The following is a 17,991-nucleotide window of genomic DNA, read 5'->3' on the forward strand; positions in this document are numbered from 1 at the left end:
CTCTCCTGGGGGCTCCCTCTCCGACACCTGGTGCACACATTTCCTTCTGAGCCTCGTGCGTGGTGTTGAAGTGATGCTGATGTCTGTCTCTCCAGTTGTGAGCTCTACCAGGTCAGGGCCGGTTTCAATCATCTCTTCTCTTTAATCCCAGCACCTGGCATGTTTCATGTCACATAGTGAGGGCGTGAGTGGTCCCCGCATTCATACATTAATGTATGCGTTCATCACAGAGGGGAAAACAGATACAGGAGCGATCAGGAAGACCGCTGCAGCCACAGATTGGGAGTGGGCCTGCAGCTGGGCGGGGGCAGTGAGAGATGCAGAAGGAGTGGGTTTGTGAGAGGCCAGTTAAGGAGAACCATGGAAGGGGACATCTTCAGTGTTAAGTTTTGGGGTGGGAAGTGGTGACACTGAGAAGTAGAAAGAGTTGAATATCATCCTGAAGGTTGTGCCCTGGAAAGGCAGGTGGACCGGAGAGTCACTAAATTTAGGGATGCAGGATGGCCGGGTGCTGAGGGAGGAGGCTGACTTCATTTTGGACGTGCGGATGGCGGGGACCTGTAGCCATAGGAGGGTGCCTAGAGCTCAGTAGCCTTTGGGAATCATCAGCTTTTTAGATGTGGATGGAGGTGAGCGTGAACGAGGTCGAGAGAGGAGAGAGAAGACACAGAGCACCGTTATAGCCTCCCTTCCCCTGGAGGGAGTGCCAGCCTGAAAGGGGTGAACCGGGAAGAGGACCCACTGGTGAGAGTAAGGAAGAGGCGACCGAGTCAGAGACTTGATGGTGTGCTGTCCAGATCGAGGCAGACTGGAGACACAGGAGAAGGGTCGGGAGAGGGAGGGGCCAAGAAACCAGCAGCGGGGAGAGCTTCTTCCAAAGGAAGATGTGATCCATGGTTTCAAATTGAGAAGAGGTGTAGCGGGATGGGTTTGAGAAGCTGCCTTTGGCTTTGGCAATTAGAAGTGACTTTGGGGTGAGTGGAGGGCTGGGGGAGGCCAGAACTTGGTGGCTGCAGAAGGACTGGGCGAGGTCGTGAGGCTTCAGACCTTGGTGATGAAGAGAAGGATCTGGCAATAATTTGAGAGGGAGACAGGATCCAGGGAAATGTGGGAGACCTGGGAGAGAGTGTACGTGGAGAGTGGGTTAAGTTTGGGAATCGCACACCTGAGATTGCATGCCGGCTCTGTGTGTGTCCAGTTAAGGAAGAATTTGCTGCTCCTAGAGGTGGACCTGGAGCAGGATTTTTTTTTCCTCTTTTTCCAGTGGGACGCTATACAGAGAAGACTGTGACCCCTAGAGACACAGTTCAGTTAGAGGCAAGGCTGAACAGCTGTATCAGACACCCGACAGGACACTGGCTTAAAGAACAAAGTGTCTTTTTGTCTCCTGGAACGGTCCAAGGTAGGCAGGCTGTTCTGCTCCACGTGGTCCTGCAGGGATCCAGGATCCTGCCATCTTGTTTCTCGACCATCCCCAAGCCCAGTGTGTGGTCTCAAAGTGCAACCCCTAGACCAGCAGCATCAGTGTCCCCCAGAAGCTTTTCGGAAATGCAAGAGACCAGCGTGGGGCCCTGGGGGTGGGCCCAGCAGCCTGTGTTTGTAAAAGCCCTCCAGGTGATTCTAATAGACTCTGCAGTTAGAGAACCACTGCTCTGAGGGCTGTCCTTGTCTACACTATGGAAGCTGGGTTTCATGCACATCTGTGGCCCAGCTCTTGGGAGGGGGAAGATTGTGGAGATGTGCAGGGGCTCAGGCCTGAAAGTAGCATTTCTACTGACATTCTTTTGTCAATAACTACTACATGGCTAGATTTAGCCGCTTAAAGGATTGGGAAATGTGGCCGCTGGTTAGGTGGCCGCATACCCAGCTCTGACTCCATTATAATGGAAGGAGGGAAGGACAACTTTTTGGTCGTACACTATCCATCTTGGCTACCTGGTGAATCAAACTAAAGTAAGTTTCAATGCACTTCTCATCCTCTAGAAAAAGGAGAGGTTATCTACCTGCAGGTCGCAGTTAAGTTTATGTATTTCAAAGGATCCATGGGGTGGGGTGAGGGGGTTGTCAGGTGTACCAGCCCCCAGATGTCTGCCCCCCCCTCGCTGGGGTTGGGCAGCCCATCCCTGAGATACCTGCTCCACCTGCCCACCCACTATCTGTTGTGCTGCCCAGTCCCTGCTTGGCAACTCCCAATAAAAGTCAGAATTTCCCCCAGCTGGCCCCTTGAGGAGGGCACCCAGGCTTGGCAGGAAAGGATGGGTGGCAAGCTTCCTGGTTTCCTGGAGAGAGAGAGAAGGCAGGTAAGCAGCTTGTTAAATGAGCAGCTGTGCACACCTGCACAGACCATGCACACCTGTGCAGTCCCAGGGCAGACGTTCACGGGGACTCTGATGTGTGCGGGTCCCCTGGAGTTGGGTGAGGCTGGCCTCCTGACTATGTCCCACTCCCACCCCCACGTCCAACCCTCTGCTGAGCCCCAACAGCCTGGGCTCTGGGGACTTCCTGCTGCCACTGATCCTTGTCTTACAGATGCTGAACTCGCCCTGAATGGCTACCTCTGAACCTCCATCTTTGCTATACAGGGCTTCTCAGGAGGTGTGTCCATGTTCCAAAGACCAAAACTAGACAGAGAAGTCAACTCTGGATGGAGGTGGCTCCTCTCCTCCCCTCAAAGCCTGCAGAAAGCCCAGACCTGAGGGACCTTGACCTTGACATCCCTGACACCAGGACCTAATTCCTGGGTGTGTGGGGGGAGCCTTGGCCTCCTCGTTTATAAAGTAGAGGTGATAGCACCGACTTAGCTGAGTTGTTGAGACAAAGACTGGCCCCAATGAAGGGCCCTGCCGCTATTCACTGGCCAAAGCTGCAGGGGGCTGGGGTTTTGGACTGCTGGCCAGAATCTGGGAGAGGCGCTGAGGCTGGAGATGGCTTCTCTGGGCCCTAAAACACCTTGTCTCCATGACTAGGAAAGCATACGTTTCTGGAACAGAACAGAATGACCTACCTCCCTCGGATCTGGCATTTGTTTATTTAATGAGCTACTTTCAGAACCAGCACACGCTCACACCCCACCTCTAACAGCTCTGCCGCCACCGCGATGCTGAGCCTTCTGCAGGAGGAGGGGGAGGAAGCTAGTATGTTTGTCAGCACTGAGATCCCACTGAGGTGGGCCTTAGGGGCTATGGGCTTTCCCAGCCTCTGGAGAGCCATTCCTAAGGGCTGGAGCTAGCGCAGGGAAAAGAGGGCACATGGGGGTCAGAGAAGGGGCTGATGATCATTCGTTTTCAATGCCTGTGGTTTCTTTTGAGGTCGGACTCCACTAGGGAGCACCTGTATGTCCAGGTGTTTCCCCATAGGGATCATCTTGGTCCCAATCGTGCCTTGTTTGGATTATATTCAGAAGGATTTTTTACTTTGATGTACCGTGAATCTAGGTCTTTGCTTCTCACCTGGGGCTGGCATTGAAAGACGAGGGAAAGGAGAGAGTGGCATGGAGAGGAAGGAGAAAGTCCCAGGGTGGCTCGGGCAGGATATCCCAGGAGGTCTGTTGGGAGGTGCTGAGCCTGTGCTGAACCATCCACGCGAAATGTCCTCCACACTCGCAGGCGTCAGGCTGTAGAAAGGATGCTGTGAGTTTTGCTTCTCTCCTTTTCATTGTCTTTGACCTGGGTGTCCGGGGGAACTTGTGAGAAATATTTCTGTAACTCTGAAAGTGTGCAGGGGCCTTCACGTGGCTCTTTGGTGCATATGTTCATCCATTCCTTCTTTCCTTCTTTCCTTCCTTCCTTCCTTCCTTCCTTCCCCATCCGGTGACATCCATGTATCAGGTGCCAGGAACATGTTCAGGATAGAGACTGAGCTTGGATCTTAGCAAATGCTGTGGTTAGGGAAATGCCTTATGCTTCTCAGTGGGGTTGGTGACCATGGGTGTCAGAGCATGTGGGCTGGAGAAACCTATAGTGTATGCAGGGGGTGGTGGCAGAAAGGCTCGAGGAATATTGAATACTGTTTGCACACAATTTAAGATAGTGGTGAAGAGCCAAGGCTAAATGAACATCCAAACCGGGATTTTTTTAGGTGAAAAGGCCACTGCAGATAATCATGCTAGGGTGATAGGGGTGAACTGGGACTGTCCAGAGAAACTGGCATTGAGTGGGCAAAGTGGAGCATATGGTTCCCCCACGAAGAGATTACTTTGAAGCCAGACTGCTTGACTCTGAATCCCACCCCTGCTTACTGACTGCCCAGCCTGGGCAGGATCTGTAACCTCTGTTTCCACTTCCTCATCTGTCATGTGGGGTGATGCTCATGCCTACTCGCGGGGTTACTGTGAGGATTAAAAGAAGAAACACTTCCAAAGGGCTTAGGACCATACCTGACACGTGGTACATGATCAGCAAGTATTGGCCCTTGTTATTTGTAGGCACATGAGCATACACACAGAGCCTCGGGTGATGCAGAAATTGCATGCTAGCAGTAAGTCCTACAGTGGAGCTGTACCTTTACTCATCTCAGTAAGGGAGATAGAATTATTGCAGTTTTATAGATGTGAAAAATCGAGGCCCAAAGTCACAGAGCAAGTTAGAAACAGAAATGGGACCAGAACCCAAGTCTCTGGGTGCCAAACCCAGTCCTCCTCAAGTCCTACATAGGGGCAGAGGGGTTATGAGAAGGGAGGGGATGGGTGGGGGTGACATTTGTTGCCTTCTGGGCTTAATGAGCTCATTAGCCCTGCTTCGATGACAGAGGCTTTGCCATGTTGTCCCATGGAGCCCCACCCATAGCCCCCCCAGGCTGCAGCCCTGTCTTGGAGCCCCTGCTCCCACCCCATAGAGGGTGCTCCTTTTGCAGCATCTTGCTGTGTTGAGAACTGAGATGAGGTGCTTAATGTTTACCAAAACCCTTGCTTTTTCCCCTTCTTTTTTTTCAGTAGGAATATATGTTTTAACAAGATAATTAACGAAATTGGAGAGTATACATTCTTTTCAATGCACATGGGACATTCACTGAAAGAAACGATTTTCTGGGCCATAAAGCAAGTCTCAACAACTTTCAAAGGACTGAAATTACACAGAGCATATTCTCCAGCCACACTAGAATCAAGCCAGAAATCCACAAGAAAAACACAACTAAAGCATTCTTCAAATGTTTGAAAAATCAAGCAACACACATATAATCTTGGATCAAAAAAGAAATTGCAGTGGGGATTAGAAAATACTTTGAAATGAGTAGTGAAAATATGATGAATTAAAATGTGCAGAAAGCAGCCAAAGCAGTACTCAAAGGGAAATACATAGCCTTAAATGCATATGTTCACTTTGAAAAAGATCATCAAGCTATACACTTAAGATCTCTGTGCTTTACTATATGTTTATTAAACTTCAATATTAAAAATCTAGAAAAACAAGCAATCATCTGATCTAACAAATTCACACTCAAATACAAATGCATGATAACATTCAACTATATCTACCTTTCAAAAGAAAGGTATAGAAAAAATGATTTTGCCACACTTTGAAGCAAAATGCCATTATAAACTGGAAAGTTTCAGGTGACCAATGTAGAAGAGTTTAGAAGCTTTTCAAATGAAACTTAGGCCAACCCATCCAGCAGGAGATTATAAAAAATTGCATTTTAGAGACACATTTGAGTGAAACAGAGCTAGAAGGGAGGTGTTGATGAATGACAAAAGAAAGACTAAGAAAAATAGTGTCCACATACATATTTTACAGGTTGATACTTAAACATGATAAATAGAAACCTAGGGAGCTCTTTGCTAGTGTCAACTGCACTATTTCTAGGATAACCCTCGATAAAGGTCTCCTCCAGCTCTCAGTTGCCTTCCAATGTATAATCTCAAATTGATTTCCCTGTAATTCTATAGAGAGTATAATTCTTTATTATTCTTACCCTGCCTCCTTCCAAGGCTGGGTGATTGATAGGTTCTCATGATATTGTGGCTCATCTCAATATTAGCGTTAGTTAAATATTATTAATATATGTATCCCCCTTCTTTTAAAGTGACTGTCCTTTCTGAACCAATCTACTTTGTTAAAGTAAGGTCTTGATTTTCTGCAGGTGTATTCTTCCTGGTCACCTGGGGACAAGGTCTCCTGTCATAGCCTTCTAAGTGCCATCTACTAGTGAGCAGGTGGGCTTAGGTACAGAGGCCATGAGACTGTATCCCCAGATACATGGCCTCTGGCTGATGTATTCTATAGCGTTACCCACACCTTGTCTCTCATTCAAGGACCTCTTAGGGCTTGGTTGTAATAATGCCTTTACCCCGGCGTGGCACTGTGGCTCTAAAATTACAGTACACACAGATCATGCAAATTCTTCAGCCCATTTGATCCTCACAACCGCCCGGCAAGGGAGGTAAGCCTGGACCAGCATCAACTGCATTTCACAGAGGAGGAAGCTGAGCCCTGAGAGGTCCTGACTTGTCCAGGGTCACACTGCTGTAGGTGACAGCTGGTATTCACACCAGGATCTTCTAACCTGCTGACTAGAACTGTTATTGTTTGTTCACTGATTCTTGTCATAAGCCCTGGGAAAGCCCTCATTCCATGGGTCAGACTGAGGTCCTTCAAAAAGGATCCAGGAAAAACGGCAGATGGTAATACTCTCCTACAGGCAGAACCTCCAAAGACTCTGTGTATGTATAACTGTAGAGAATCAGAAGACAGCCAGACCACCTGCCTCAGGTTCTGAGCCCTGACTAATCCATTGAATGCACGTTGGCACTTGCAAATGAAGTAAAAAATAGTCCCTTACTTAGGAAAATGTGTCTCTGTGGATAAAAACTAAGAGTTCTTGGTGCTGGGATTTTAATTCAAGTTTCACCTCCAGCACCATCCACGTGACACTGTAATTAACAATCAAACCTAAGCTTGGTCCAAAAGAGTTACCTCCATACCTTACCTGCACACAATAAATACGATGATGTAAAAGAACAAGCCAGTGGTCGCCCAGGGCCCCAGGCCAGCCCCGGGCTCACTGTAGCACTAGCAGCTGCCAATCCTCGGCCTCAAGGTCAAGGAGATGGAAAACCAGGGAGAAGGGCATGGTCCCCCGAGAGGGTCCCTAAGCATTTGGTGTCTTGGTGGCACTCCCAACCCAGGATCCTGCCAAGGTCAGAGAACACTGGCCCCGCCGCCTCCTGTAGCCTCTGGCGGCGGTGGGGGGGGGTCTCTGCACAGAGAAGACCCCCTCATTCAGCTTCAACCAGAGGCCATCGAGCTGGAAGCAGTTACAAGAGACCAAAACTAGAACTTTCCAGAGACAAGTAAACATCTGCTGCTGCTCTCACATCTCTCTCCACTTTCTAGTTCTGTGCCTCAGTTTCCTCTCCTGTGAAAGGGGTAATAAATCTCTCCTGGGGTTTTCAGTCGTAAATCTATTAATGCACATACAGCGCTTAGTTCAGTGCCTACCACGTACTTAGCACTTAGTAAATTACAATGATGATTACATCAACCAGTCAAAATCCTGTTGGTGGTCGTGGAGACAGGAGGCCAGCTCCCTGTCTGGCCACTAATCTGCAGTGTGACTTTGGCCACAGTGTGACCCCACCCCCGGAGCTCAGCTTCCTCAGTTCTCAAAGGGGCAGAACCAGGGATGCTTCGGCTCCGACCAGCTGTCCCATTCAGAGACTTAAGGAGACCTCACTTCTCTAACCCCTTCAGAGGGCCTGTCCACCCACCAGGAATAGGTCAAGCACATGGAAATTAAATCGAGGGGGAAGAGGGCAAAGAAAGGTCACACATGCAGGGACTGCGGCCAGGGTTCCTTTGAAGCCTAAATTCAGTTACACATTAAACCACTTAGACTGTTTTTTCCTCTCCAACTCTTTGACCATCACACAGGCCTGGCCTCTTGTTGACCAAGAACCCAGAGGAGGAAAGTGGCACTTATTTAACGGAAGGGGAGGTCGGGGCTGGTTTTTCCACAGCAAATATTTGGCTTTGTTTTTATTTTAGAATCACCACGCTCCCCCACACCTCTGAGTATGGGGGGGCTCCCCCTTTAGGAAATGGGGAGTCAGGGCACCCCCAACCTGAGCTTGTGCTAACGGGAGCAGACAGAGAATAAGGATTGGAGAGATCCCCAGAGTCGAGTGTGGGGGGGAAGGGAAAAGTCACACTGAGTGAGGGCAAAAGGATTGGCCCCTGGCCCCTGACCTGACTTTCTAGGCTTTTCTGCAGCCTCCGTGTCCGGCCTTTGCTCACGCCACCCCCCTCTGGCTGAGCAGCCTCCCTGTCTTTTCTGCCTGCAGAAACCCTGCCTGTCCTCAAGGACAGGTTAGACATCCCCACTGCACCCGCCACCCTCCCGATCTGGCAGAACCCGTGCCGCTTGCGCTGGGCCACTGTCAGGGTCCGGAGGTTATCTGTGTGTCTTTGCCCCACCCCCACGGCTGCTGTCCGCTCCCTGAAAACAAACTCCGGTGCTTCTAAGTACGGCTGCTGGCGCACAGTGGGGACTCGATGCATGTTTGTTGAATGAGTGTTTGTTGAAAGAGTGAAGGATGCAGCTTGCCCAGGGCCGACAGTACCTCTTATCTACACAGTCAGGGCCCCCAGGCACCCACATGCCCACTGCTGCTCCCAGCCACCACCCGGCCGGGTCCACTCTGCTCTGGTCTTTCACTCTGGCTGAGCCCTGCCCCACCCACCGGAACTTCCGGATCACCTGGCCAGCCAACAGGGCTCTGCCTGCGTGTCCCTCATCGTCTCTGCACTTTGAGACTCATTCACTTGGGGGTGGGGGGAAGCTGTAGAAGAGACAGACGGTGACCCCTGGGTCTCAGGGCCCATGACTTGACACATCCAGCCTGACAGGGGTCCCCAAATCCATTGCTTCACCATCAAGGCATTTGAGGCTGCCTTTCTGAGATATCCCCAGACCTGTTGGCTCCCCCTGAATCCCAGCTTTGTTCTGCAGTGAGAGCCATGGCCTGGAGGCCCGGCGCCCTGAAGCTGCGTCATCAGGCTGTCTGGGAAGTCGGTGTCCTAAGTGTGGATTTTGTGCAAGCGGACACACCCCCTTAGGGCTTCATCCCCATCCATCCAGTTCTGTCTGTTCAGATGCAAAGGGCAATTACAGTGGGGGGCCATGGACTTGGAGAACTCGAAGGGGCTTTGGAGAACACTGACTTGGAGTGTGGTCCCCCAACTAGTGGCGGTGGCTGCCTCTGGCAGTCAGGTGACCAACCCTCCCAGGGTTGTCCAGGTTCAGCCTTGGAAGTCCAGCATTCCAAGAGATCCCTCCGTCCTGGGCAAATCAAATCACTGGTCATCCTGTCTGGGAGTCTGTTCTCCACCAAACCTAGTGAATCGGACACCCGGGGCTGAGCCATCTGTGTCAACCAGCCCTCCAGATTCGGATGCTCCTGAGAACCGCCACCCACCCCACGGATGGGAAAACAGACACCCAGGGGATGGGAGCGGCTTGCCTGAACCCGGGTGGCAGCGAAGGGGCAGGGCCAGAGTCAGTGTCCAAAGTTGAGCCTGTTAGCAGCAAAAAAAGGTACTAATAAGGACCCCAGCAGACTGCTGTGGCCAGTGGGCAGCGGGGTCAGGCACAGAAGGTGGGATGGCGCCTCCAGGCAGCGTGGGGTCCTGCTGAGCCCAGAGCGCCCGGGGAAGCAGCAAGGGGCTGGGGTTCCAGATTCAGGGGCGGGGCGCAGCCAGGCCCAGGGGGAGGGCCCGCAGGCCAGGTACGAGGCCAAAGGACGACATCCTTGGCTGAAACGGGAGTCAGGGAGGCACAGTCACCTCTTTGTACCCACAGGCTTGTCCAGGACCCCCTGGCAGTGTTGACTACCACCCCCCCCCCCCGGGGCAGGGGGTCTCTGCCCTGCCTGCCCCCCCAACCCGCTGTCTATCTCTTGCCCCTTAGGGACGCTTCCTTCTATTGGTTCAGGAAGCCCAACTCCGCATCCAGTGAAGGAAGATGAGCCTGTTTCCCGGAAATCATAAGGCACTCCTCAGAGCTCAGGGAACATGGTCCTGGAGGATGAGCCAAAGCCCTGGTTCCTCCAGTCGCTTGGGGGGGGGAGGGAGGCCTGGGGGGGTGGCGGGGGACAGATAAGGCCAGTCAGGCAGCTTGAGTTTGCTTTCCCCTCTCCGGGGCTGCTGCGGCCATGCCCGCCCCCCCGCCCCCACCCCTCTGCCCCTGCCTTGATGAGATGCTCTTAATCACGGGGAGGGGCTCAGGAGAGCTGCGGTGAGAGGAGGGCCAAGGGAGGAGAGAGCATTCGGCCGGCCACCTACCAGGCCCCATCTGGACCCACTCGTGAGAAATGGGCTCTTCTGCTCCCCCCGCCTTCAGCCCGTCCACCCGTCCCCAGTCACTAGGCAGGAGAGTTTAGTGGCGGCTGTGGAATCTTTCCCAGTGAAACGAGCACGCGAATCTCCCTTCGTGACAGCGCAGAGACGCTTCTCAACCTTGACGAGGCCTCCAGCTGCTTCCCTCGCCTTCTCATTTGAGAGCATCTCTCTTGGGTCTCCACTGCCTCACTCCTGGAGTCCTGACCCACGTCATCCCCACCGACGCTGCTCTGGCAGAGGTCAGCCCTGCCACGCTCTGTGATTGGCCGTCTCGGCACCATGCGGCACTGTGGCCCACCCCACGCTCCCCTGTTCTCCTCCGGCCCGCTCCCGTGTACATCAGCCTCCCCAAGGCTGATGCGGTCTTTCCTCCGCTGCCTCCTAGCTGTTCACACGGCCTGCCTGTCAGTGTCTGTCCCCTGCTCTCCATCCCGCTGCCCCTGGCCTGCTTCAAACGTCACCGTCTCTTTCTTGGACATCAGCACCAGCTGCATCAGCTGCTTAAATGGTCCGCAAGCACCCAGTCGGCTCCAGCCCTGTTCTGCCCTGGCCCAGGGACTCTTTCTAAAATGCAGGTCTCATCAAGGGACGGCCTTGCTGCGTGCTTTCCTGTGGTTCTCATCACTGCAGGACATGAGTCCAGGTTCCGGGGCTTAGCTGCTTGTGATCTGATGCCTACCTTCCTGTACACCTCTCACCCTTCCATTCACAGCCTGCAGCAGGGGGCCCCAAAGTGGAGACAGATCATCTACTTAGAATTCCTCTTCCTAATTATTTTCTTCTTTTAAAAAATAACAAAATTAAGCTTTGATGATGTTTACCATGTAGATTGACAATAGTACCTGAATAAAATTTATAAATAAATATACATATTTATGGGGTGTGCTCAAAACATTTCAGTGATGGAGTGTACAGTTAAAAGAATTTGGTGGCCACTGCCCAACATCACTGCCTGTCTTACTGCCCCATCCTCAGTGTCCCTGCTTGCATGCTCTGGCAGACCTTTGTACCCACCACCCCATCGACCACCTCAGGGTGAAGTTAGCTGTGGATAATAGAATATTCAAATATGTACCTTAAAGAAGCTGCAAGTTTTTTGTTCTTTCACATAAACTAAGTCTGGAGGTGAGCAGCCCGTGGATGGTGTGGCAGCTCCAAAATCATCTGAGATCTAAGCTGTTTGGACTGATTGCTTTACCCTTTTCAACCCGTGGTTTCCAGCTTATGGCTCAAAATAGCTGCTTGAGCTCCAGCCATTACATCAGCATTCCAACCAACTAGAAGAAGTAAAGGGTGAAGAGAGATGTGCCTCTCCTCACTTTAAGAACATTTCTGATTATTAAAGATAAAGAAATGTTTACTAAAGATAAAAGGATAGAGCCACCAGGATGATATCGCAACTCCAAATCTGTGTGCACGCCATAAAATAGCTGCAAAATATACGAAGCAAAAATGAACAGAGTTAAAGGATGGATATACAAATTCATGGTCCTAGTAGGAGTCTGATATACCTTTTTCAAGAGACAGTAGAACAGGCAGACGTAAAACCACTAAGGATGTAGCTGTAAAAAGTGCAATTAGCAAATTTGACCTAATTGACACCTATAGAACTCTGCACCCCACAGTGACAGGATTAACTTCTCAAATGCATGTGAAACTCAAAAATGATACCTTAGAAGTTGCACATACTGCTGCTTTTTCCATGCCCTTTGCCAGCAGTTAATCCTGGCTGCACCCAGCAGGAGGGGAGGCTGGAAAGTGTCATCTGCTCCAGGTGGCCAAGTACCCGACTAAAATGGGGGTTCTGGTCCTAAGGCAGAGGGGAGAACAGGTATTAGGGAAGCCAGCAACCTTGGTCCTCCTTGCTCCCTGCCCCTGGCAGCTCTGGTCCTGAGAGAACCGCATGGTGGGTAAGAGCTTGGGCCGAGTCAGAAGCTCCTCGTTCCGTTCTGCCTTTGCCAGTTATTTGCTCTGTGACTTGGACAGGTTATTTAACCTGTTGGAGCCTCAGTTTCCTTATCTTGCAAAAGGAATGAGAATAGCCCTACTTCATAGGGCTATTGGGAAGCTGGAACAAGAGCACACACGTAAAGCACTTAGTTCTAGGCTTGGCACATAATAAGTGCTAAGTGTTAACTGCACAGAGAGGTTAAGTAACTTGCCCAACGTCACACAGCCAGAAAATGACAAGGCTAGGTTTCACATCCAGGCGTCTAGCTCCAAGCTGGTTCTGACACTTCTTTGGGGGCCTCTGCCACTCCCAGCATAGGGCCCAACATACGGTAGGGCCCCATGTAAGAAGCACTGAACAGGGGGATAGGAAGTCATTAGCCATGTGACTTGAGAGAGGTCATTTGAAAATGTGTCTTAACTCAGACGTGTGTTAATTTCATCATTCCTTCTGTGAAGGTTGGATTAAGTGAATCCAGAGGTTTCCACTGACCCTGACATTCCCAAGAACCATGGACTTCTGTCCTCTGTATCCCCAATGGCTGAAACTTTAGGGTTAGAAATGTGTTTCTTTTTGTTAAATCCTATTGTCTGCCTGAACTCTTTTAAAAATACAGTTTCCTTCAGAGGGTCCTGATCCCTTGGTTTGCAGGTCTAGAGAGGGTTCTGGTGCATGAGTCCAGTGGGCCCCAGGTGGGAGGGGAGGGCCAGGCAAAGGGAGAAGTGAATGCAGACAGAAGAGGCTGGGCCCTAAACGAATGGTCAGTTTACCATTGGCCCGATGGCCCAGAGGGTCCCTCGTCAGGGCCTCCTGCACAAAGACCTGCACGGTGATCGTGTAATAGCTCCCGGTCCAGTCTCCTGGCCCATCCCATCTATCACTGCTTCTTTTTTATAGGGCTTCCTTTTTTCTCCTTCTGTATTTTTTCCACTGCCCTACCTCTCAGACTAAATCAGAGAAAAATGGGTTTTGTCTTTTTTTAACGAGAAGACGAAGTCTTAAATTACCTTCTTCAAGGTCTGCAAATAGAAATCCCAAATAAGACAGCCACCTCTTCTTTCTCTCTTCCTCTCGCCCTGTCTCAGGAGCCCATGAGCTTGAAATAAAATGCATCACAGTGGCTCGGGAGGAAGGAATCTGGGCTGGGCTGGTACCAGCCGTGGAGAGGGGGCAGGGCGATGGGGGGGGGGGGGCGCCGATCGGACAGTGGTGGGGATGGAGGAGAAGGGGATGGAGGTGGGCAGGACCAGGGCCTTGTTGCTCTGGGTCTGGAATAGAAAGAGGTCGCCCTAAAGGGGGTGTGTTCCTTAAGGAGCAGCTGCACTGTGAGTGTCAGAGTGTGCTCACAGCGTGTGTGCACGGCTGCCCGGGGGACGAGGAGCCGGAGCAGAGAAGAGACCGCAGAGGCTGCTATTGGGACTTAGATGCTAACAGGACCACCAGGCACAGTGAGCCTTCACCTTCTCATCCCACTGATGCCACAGTTCCCAGAGAGTCCACCAGCAGGCATCAGGATAAGAAGAAGGAGCATGGTTCTGGGGCAAAGATGAAGAATTTTAGGGCTGGCATTCTGGGTTCTGATCCCTGCCACATGTAGTAATAATAATAATAATAGCCCTTACCCCGTGCCAGGGACTGTGGTCAACACCTCACGCAGATCACCGCATTTCATCTGCAAGACAACCCTGCCATGTGGGCATCATTATTCTCTCTGGCACAGATGAGGACATGGAGGACGGGAGATGACATAGCTACCCAGATTCTCACATACCTGGTGACAGATCAGGGTTTGAACCCAGGGAGTCAGACTCCAAAGCTCTTGTCTTCCTTCCGCCAAACGGCTCGGTCTGCTCCCCTGCTTCCTCCTTTGGAAAGTCGAGGTGCCGGGACAGGCAGGGTGGCCTGAGGATTGTCGAGGCCCTGTCCAGCAGGGATGCTCTGATTTGCAGCTCATGCCTCACCTACGCGTGCAGAGGTCCTGTTCAAATGATGCAGGATTCCACTGCAAAGCAGGCACATCGTGTGTGTGTGTGTACGCGCGTGTGTGTGCGCACGTGTGTGCGTGGGTGTGTAGGTGAATTTGTGTCCTGCAACCCTGCGGAGACAGGGGAGAGAATAAGAACACAACAGGACAGTACAAAGTTGGTAGGAAGACTTGCAGGTTAGACCTGCATCAGAAGGGCCAAACCAAGATCCACAGGCCTAGAAAATTCTGCCTGGTTCATGTCCATCGTGCATCCAGTGGCCTTTGCATTTCCCTGTTCTTTGCTCAGGGCTACACACCCCCAGCCTCAGAGTCCCCGGCTGGACAGGCTAGGGAGCCCTTGGAAGGGAACCTCACGAGGAGCCTGGCTCTGGGCAGGCGAGGCTGCCTCCGTGGACCCCCCTGGCCACACGTGTGTCTTCTTTGCAGGCCCAGCCACCATGGCCCATTACAAGGTGGAGCAGGACGACTGGCTGACCGCCTACTTGAAGTATTTGCTCTTCGTCTTTAACTTCTTCTTCTGGGTAAGTGGACCCGGCACACACCCCCCTTTCCCCGGCACCGCGTGAGTTAAGCCATCTTTGCTTTTTGTGAGTCATCGCTCTGGAGTTGATTTTTTCCAAATCAAAGACCACCCATGGGCAAGTTCTGCCTGCTTGAAAGCAAGTGTGTACATTTGCTACTGAGGGGGAACAAAAGACTCGGCCTGCAGGTTGGCGTGGAGACTGTAGCGCACAGCATCACAGCATCTGAGCGGAGGATGCCTGGGCGTAACGGTGAGCTTGTGGCCCGGCCTCGGTCCGCAGGGTCCGGCTCTTCCTCCCCTGCTAACTTGCGGCTCCAGTGCTGGTGGAAAATGTGATGGCCTCAAATAACTGCTTGTTTTCCTCTGAAGCCCATTTGCTTTTCATAATTCACATTCTGCAGGCCCGAGGCAGAGGAACACAAGTCCTGGGGGGCTGGGGCTGCCTCCGTGCTTCGGGAATGGTTTCTGTAGCAACTCCCCCCGGGAAGCCGCCGGGCCAGGTCGTCCAGGAGGAACGGAGTCTGTCCACTTAAGACAATTATCTGGGTAACTGGGAGCAGAATACCATCAGGTCCCCAAACAGCCAGACGCTGGAATATGTGTCTGGAGAAGCTGAGGGGGCTGAGGGTACAGGCGCTGCGGCCAGCAGACCGGCTCTGCTATAGGCAGTTCACTTACGTTGGCTGAGTCTGTGTCCCCAGTTACTTTGCAATGACCAACCTGCTTTTTTGCCTAATGTAACTTCCTTGTTCCCACTCCCTCTTGCCTAGAAAAGTCTTTCACATTTTGTCCAGCTCTCAGAGCCCCTTTTCCTCTGCTAGATGGGGTGCTGCCTGATTCAGATTGAATTTTGCTCAAATCAGCTTGACATTTTTAATGTGCCTCAGTTTACCTCTTAATAGTGTGTTTCGCAGATGCCCTGAGCTGGTATATGTGAAGTGCTTAATTCCGTCTCTGCACACAGAAGGCATTCAATAAATGTGGTATTTTGGAGGCATTAGATGTAGAAGGCCCGAAAATGCCACCAGATCAACCTGCTGGTCAGGCGGGGCTGAGCTTCCTTGTTGCCATGGCAAAGAATGCACTCTCAGAAGCATCTCAGAAAGGCAGAGGCAAAGATGGGCTATGTCTGCCTTTTCAGAGTCTTTTGCTAAGATTAATGAAATTGCTTAATATTAGGAAGGATCACGGTGTGGTTGTTAAGAATTGGTACACACAGCGAGGCAAGGGTTTTGAAGCATCTTGGATAGGATGCTATCCATTCAAAAGTTAAACAGTCTGATGTTTGCTTAAATGCTTTTTGCAAAGTTCCTGAAATGAATAATAAACTTATTTTATTTGCAACTTTTCTTTTCCTGGGCAAGCGTTTCCTGGAATAGTGAAGTTGTGTGGATGAAGACAGTAGAATAATAAAGCCACGGTGATGTATGCGATCAGTATGCTGTGTGGGTGTAGATAGTTTCAATTCTCAGAGAAAAATCCAGTGGGGTGTTTAGGATTCTCAGTGAGGGTGTTTTTAGAATACCGCAAGTCCCCTACACACGAACAGTTTCCGTTCCGAGAGCGCATTCGTTAAGTCCAATTTGTTGATTAGTCCCACAAAGTTAGCCTAGGTACCCAACTAACACAATCGGCTATATAGTACCTTACTGTGATAGGTTTATAATACTTTTCACACAAATAACGCATAAAACACACACACACACACAAAAGAAAACATTTTTAACTTATAGTACAGTATCTTGAAAAGTACAGGAGCACAGTACAACAGCTGGCATTGAGTGAACAGGCAAGAAGAGTAACTGCCTGGAGGAGGGAGAGGTGGTGGGAGATGGTAGAGCTGAAGGATCGTCAGCAACGGGAGACGCAGGGCGAGCTGCAGTGTCACTCACGCCTGATGCTGATGGAATGCACGTTCGCATCTTTGAAAGTCTGCAACCTAAAGATTTGTATGTAAGGGGACTTACTGTAATAAGTGTACTTTTCCGGATCAAAAAAGACTTATGCATCCACTAATAATCTATAAAATACTGAAAAATATAAATAAGAAAAAAATGGCCCATATCCCACTGTGTTAGGCTCCTGGGGTGCTGTAACAAAGGAGCATAAATTGGGTGGCTTAAGACAACAGAAATTTATTGTCTCACAGCTCTGAGGCCAAAATCAAGTCCAAAACAAGTGTCAGCAGAGCCGTGCTCCCTCTGAGACTCTAGGTAGGACCTTCCCTTGCCTCTGGCGAGCACGTGGGGGTGGTGGGCATCGTGGAGTCCTTGGCTTTCGGCTGCATCTCTCTGCCCCTGTCATCACATGCTGTCCTCCCTGTGTCTCTCTGTCCTTCCATGGTATTGTCTTCTTATAAGGACCCACTCATATTGGATTAGGGCCCACCCTAGTGACCTCATCCTAATTGATTACATTTGCAAAGATCCTGTTTCCAGATAAGGTCACATTCAGGAGGAGTTAGGACTCCTCCTCCCCACCAAGCAGTCCCCACCTCTTCCCCGTTCCCCATAGGATCTATGCAGAGCAACAGGGAGGATCCCCAGACAGCCCCCATCTGCTGTCCACTGAGGCCCCTCCCAGTGCCCCCCCGCCCCGTGCAGACACAGAGGGTAACCTGGACGGCAGAGACAGATTGATTGGGGTGAACACTCACGCTTGCTCTCTCCCCAGAATGGTGGTCCTTCCCCGTACATCACCTTGCTGCACTGTCCAAATCCCGCACGGAGAGGAAAGGGAAGCCTAAGTCCTCCCTGCGGGGCTACAATACCTGGCGTTTGTGAGGCAAGGCACTGCTGGATAAAGACCTTCCATGGAGTATCCCCTGCGATCCTCAGATCAACCTTGGTGGCCGTACCACTGTTACCCTCATGTTACAGAGAGGGAGCGGGCACACCCGGTGCAGAATCCTGCCCAAGGTCTTGTCGTGGTGATAAGCAGAGCTGGCACGGACGTCTGGTCAATGATAATTGAAGAATCCGATCCACAGCATTGCTGAGCACGTGCTAAGTGCCAAGCCCTGTTGTGGGCGCGTGGAGCACTTCTGTGGACAAAGCTTCCAGCCTCCGAGGAGCTTTCTGCTGTGGGCCTTCCCTGGGCTGTGCGTCCCCCTGCGTCATCCTAGGTAATCTCCCAGCAGCCCGAGGCTGTGAACAGCTCCGTGAGAGCCCCGTGCTGCCAAGGGGGACGCAGCCCC

The 17,991-nt window shown here is 51.3% G+C and overlaps 1 protein-coding gene across 1 annotated transcript in view; it reads left to right on the top strand.

Annotated features, from left to right (window-relative positions):
• TSPAN11 (tetraspanin 11) overlaps nt 1-17,991 on the top strand; it is a 67,805-nt gene that overhangs the window by 12,708 nt on the left and 37,106 nt on the right. Inside the window, exon 3 of the mRNA XM_057702428.1 lies at nt 14,699-14,793. Within this exon, the coding sequence (XP_057558411.1) occupies nt 14,710-14,793 (84 nt within the window). The 5' untranslated portion in view covers nt 14,699-14,709. The remainder of the gene's footprint in view (nt 1-14,698; nt 14,794-17,991) is intronic.

Source organism: Hippopotamus amphibius, chromosome 12, assembly GCF_030028045.1.
Source record: "Hippopotamus amphibius kiboko isolate mHipAmp2 chromosome 12, mHipAmp2.hap2, whole genome shotgun sequence".
NCBI classification, from domain to species: Eukaryota; Metazoa; Chordata; class Mammalia; order Artiodactyla; family Hippopotamidae; genus Hippopotamus; species Hippopotamus amphibius.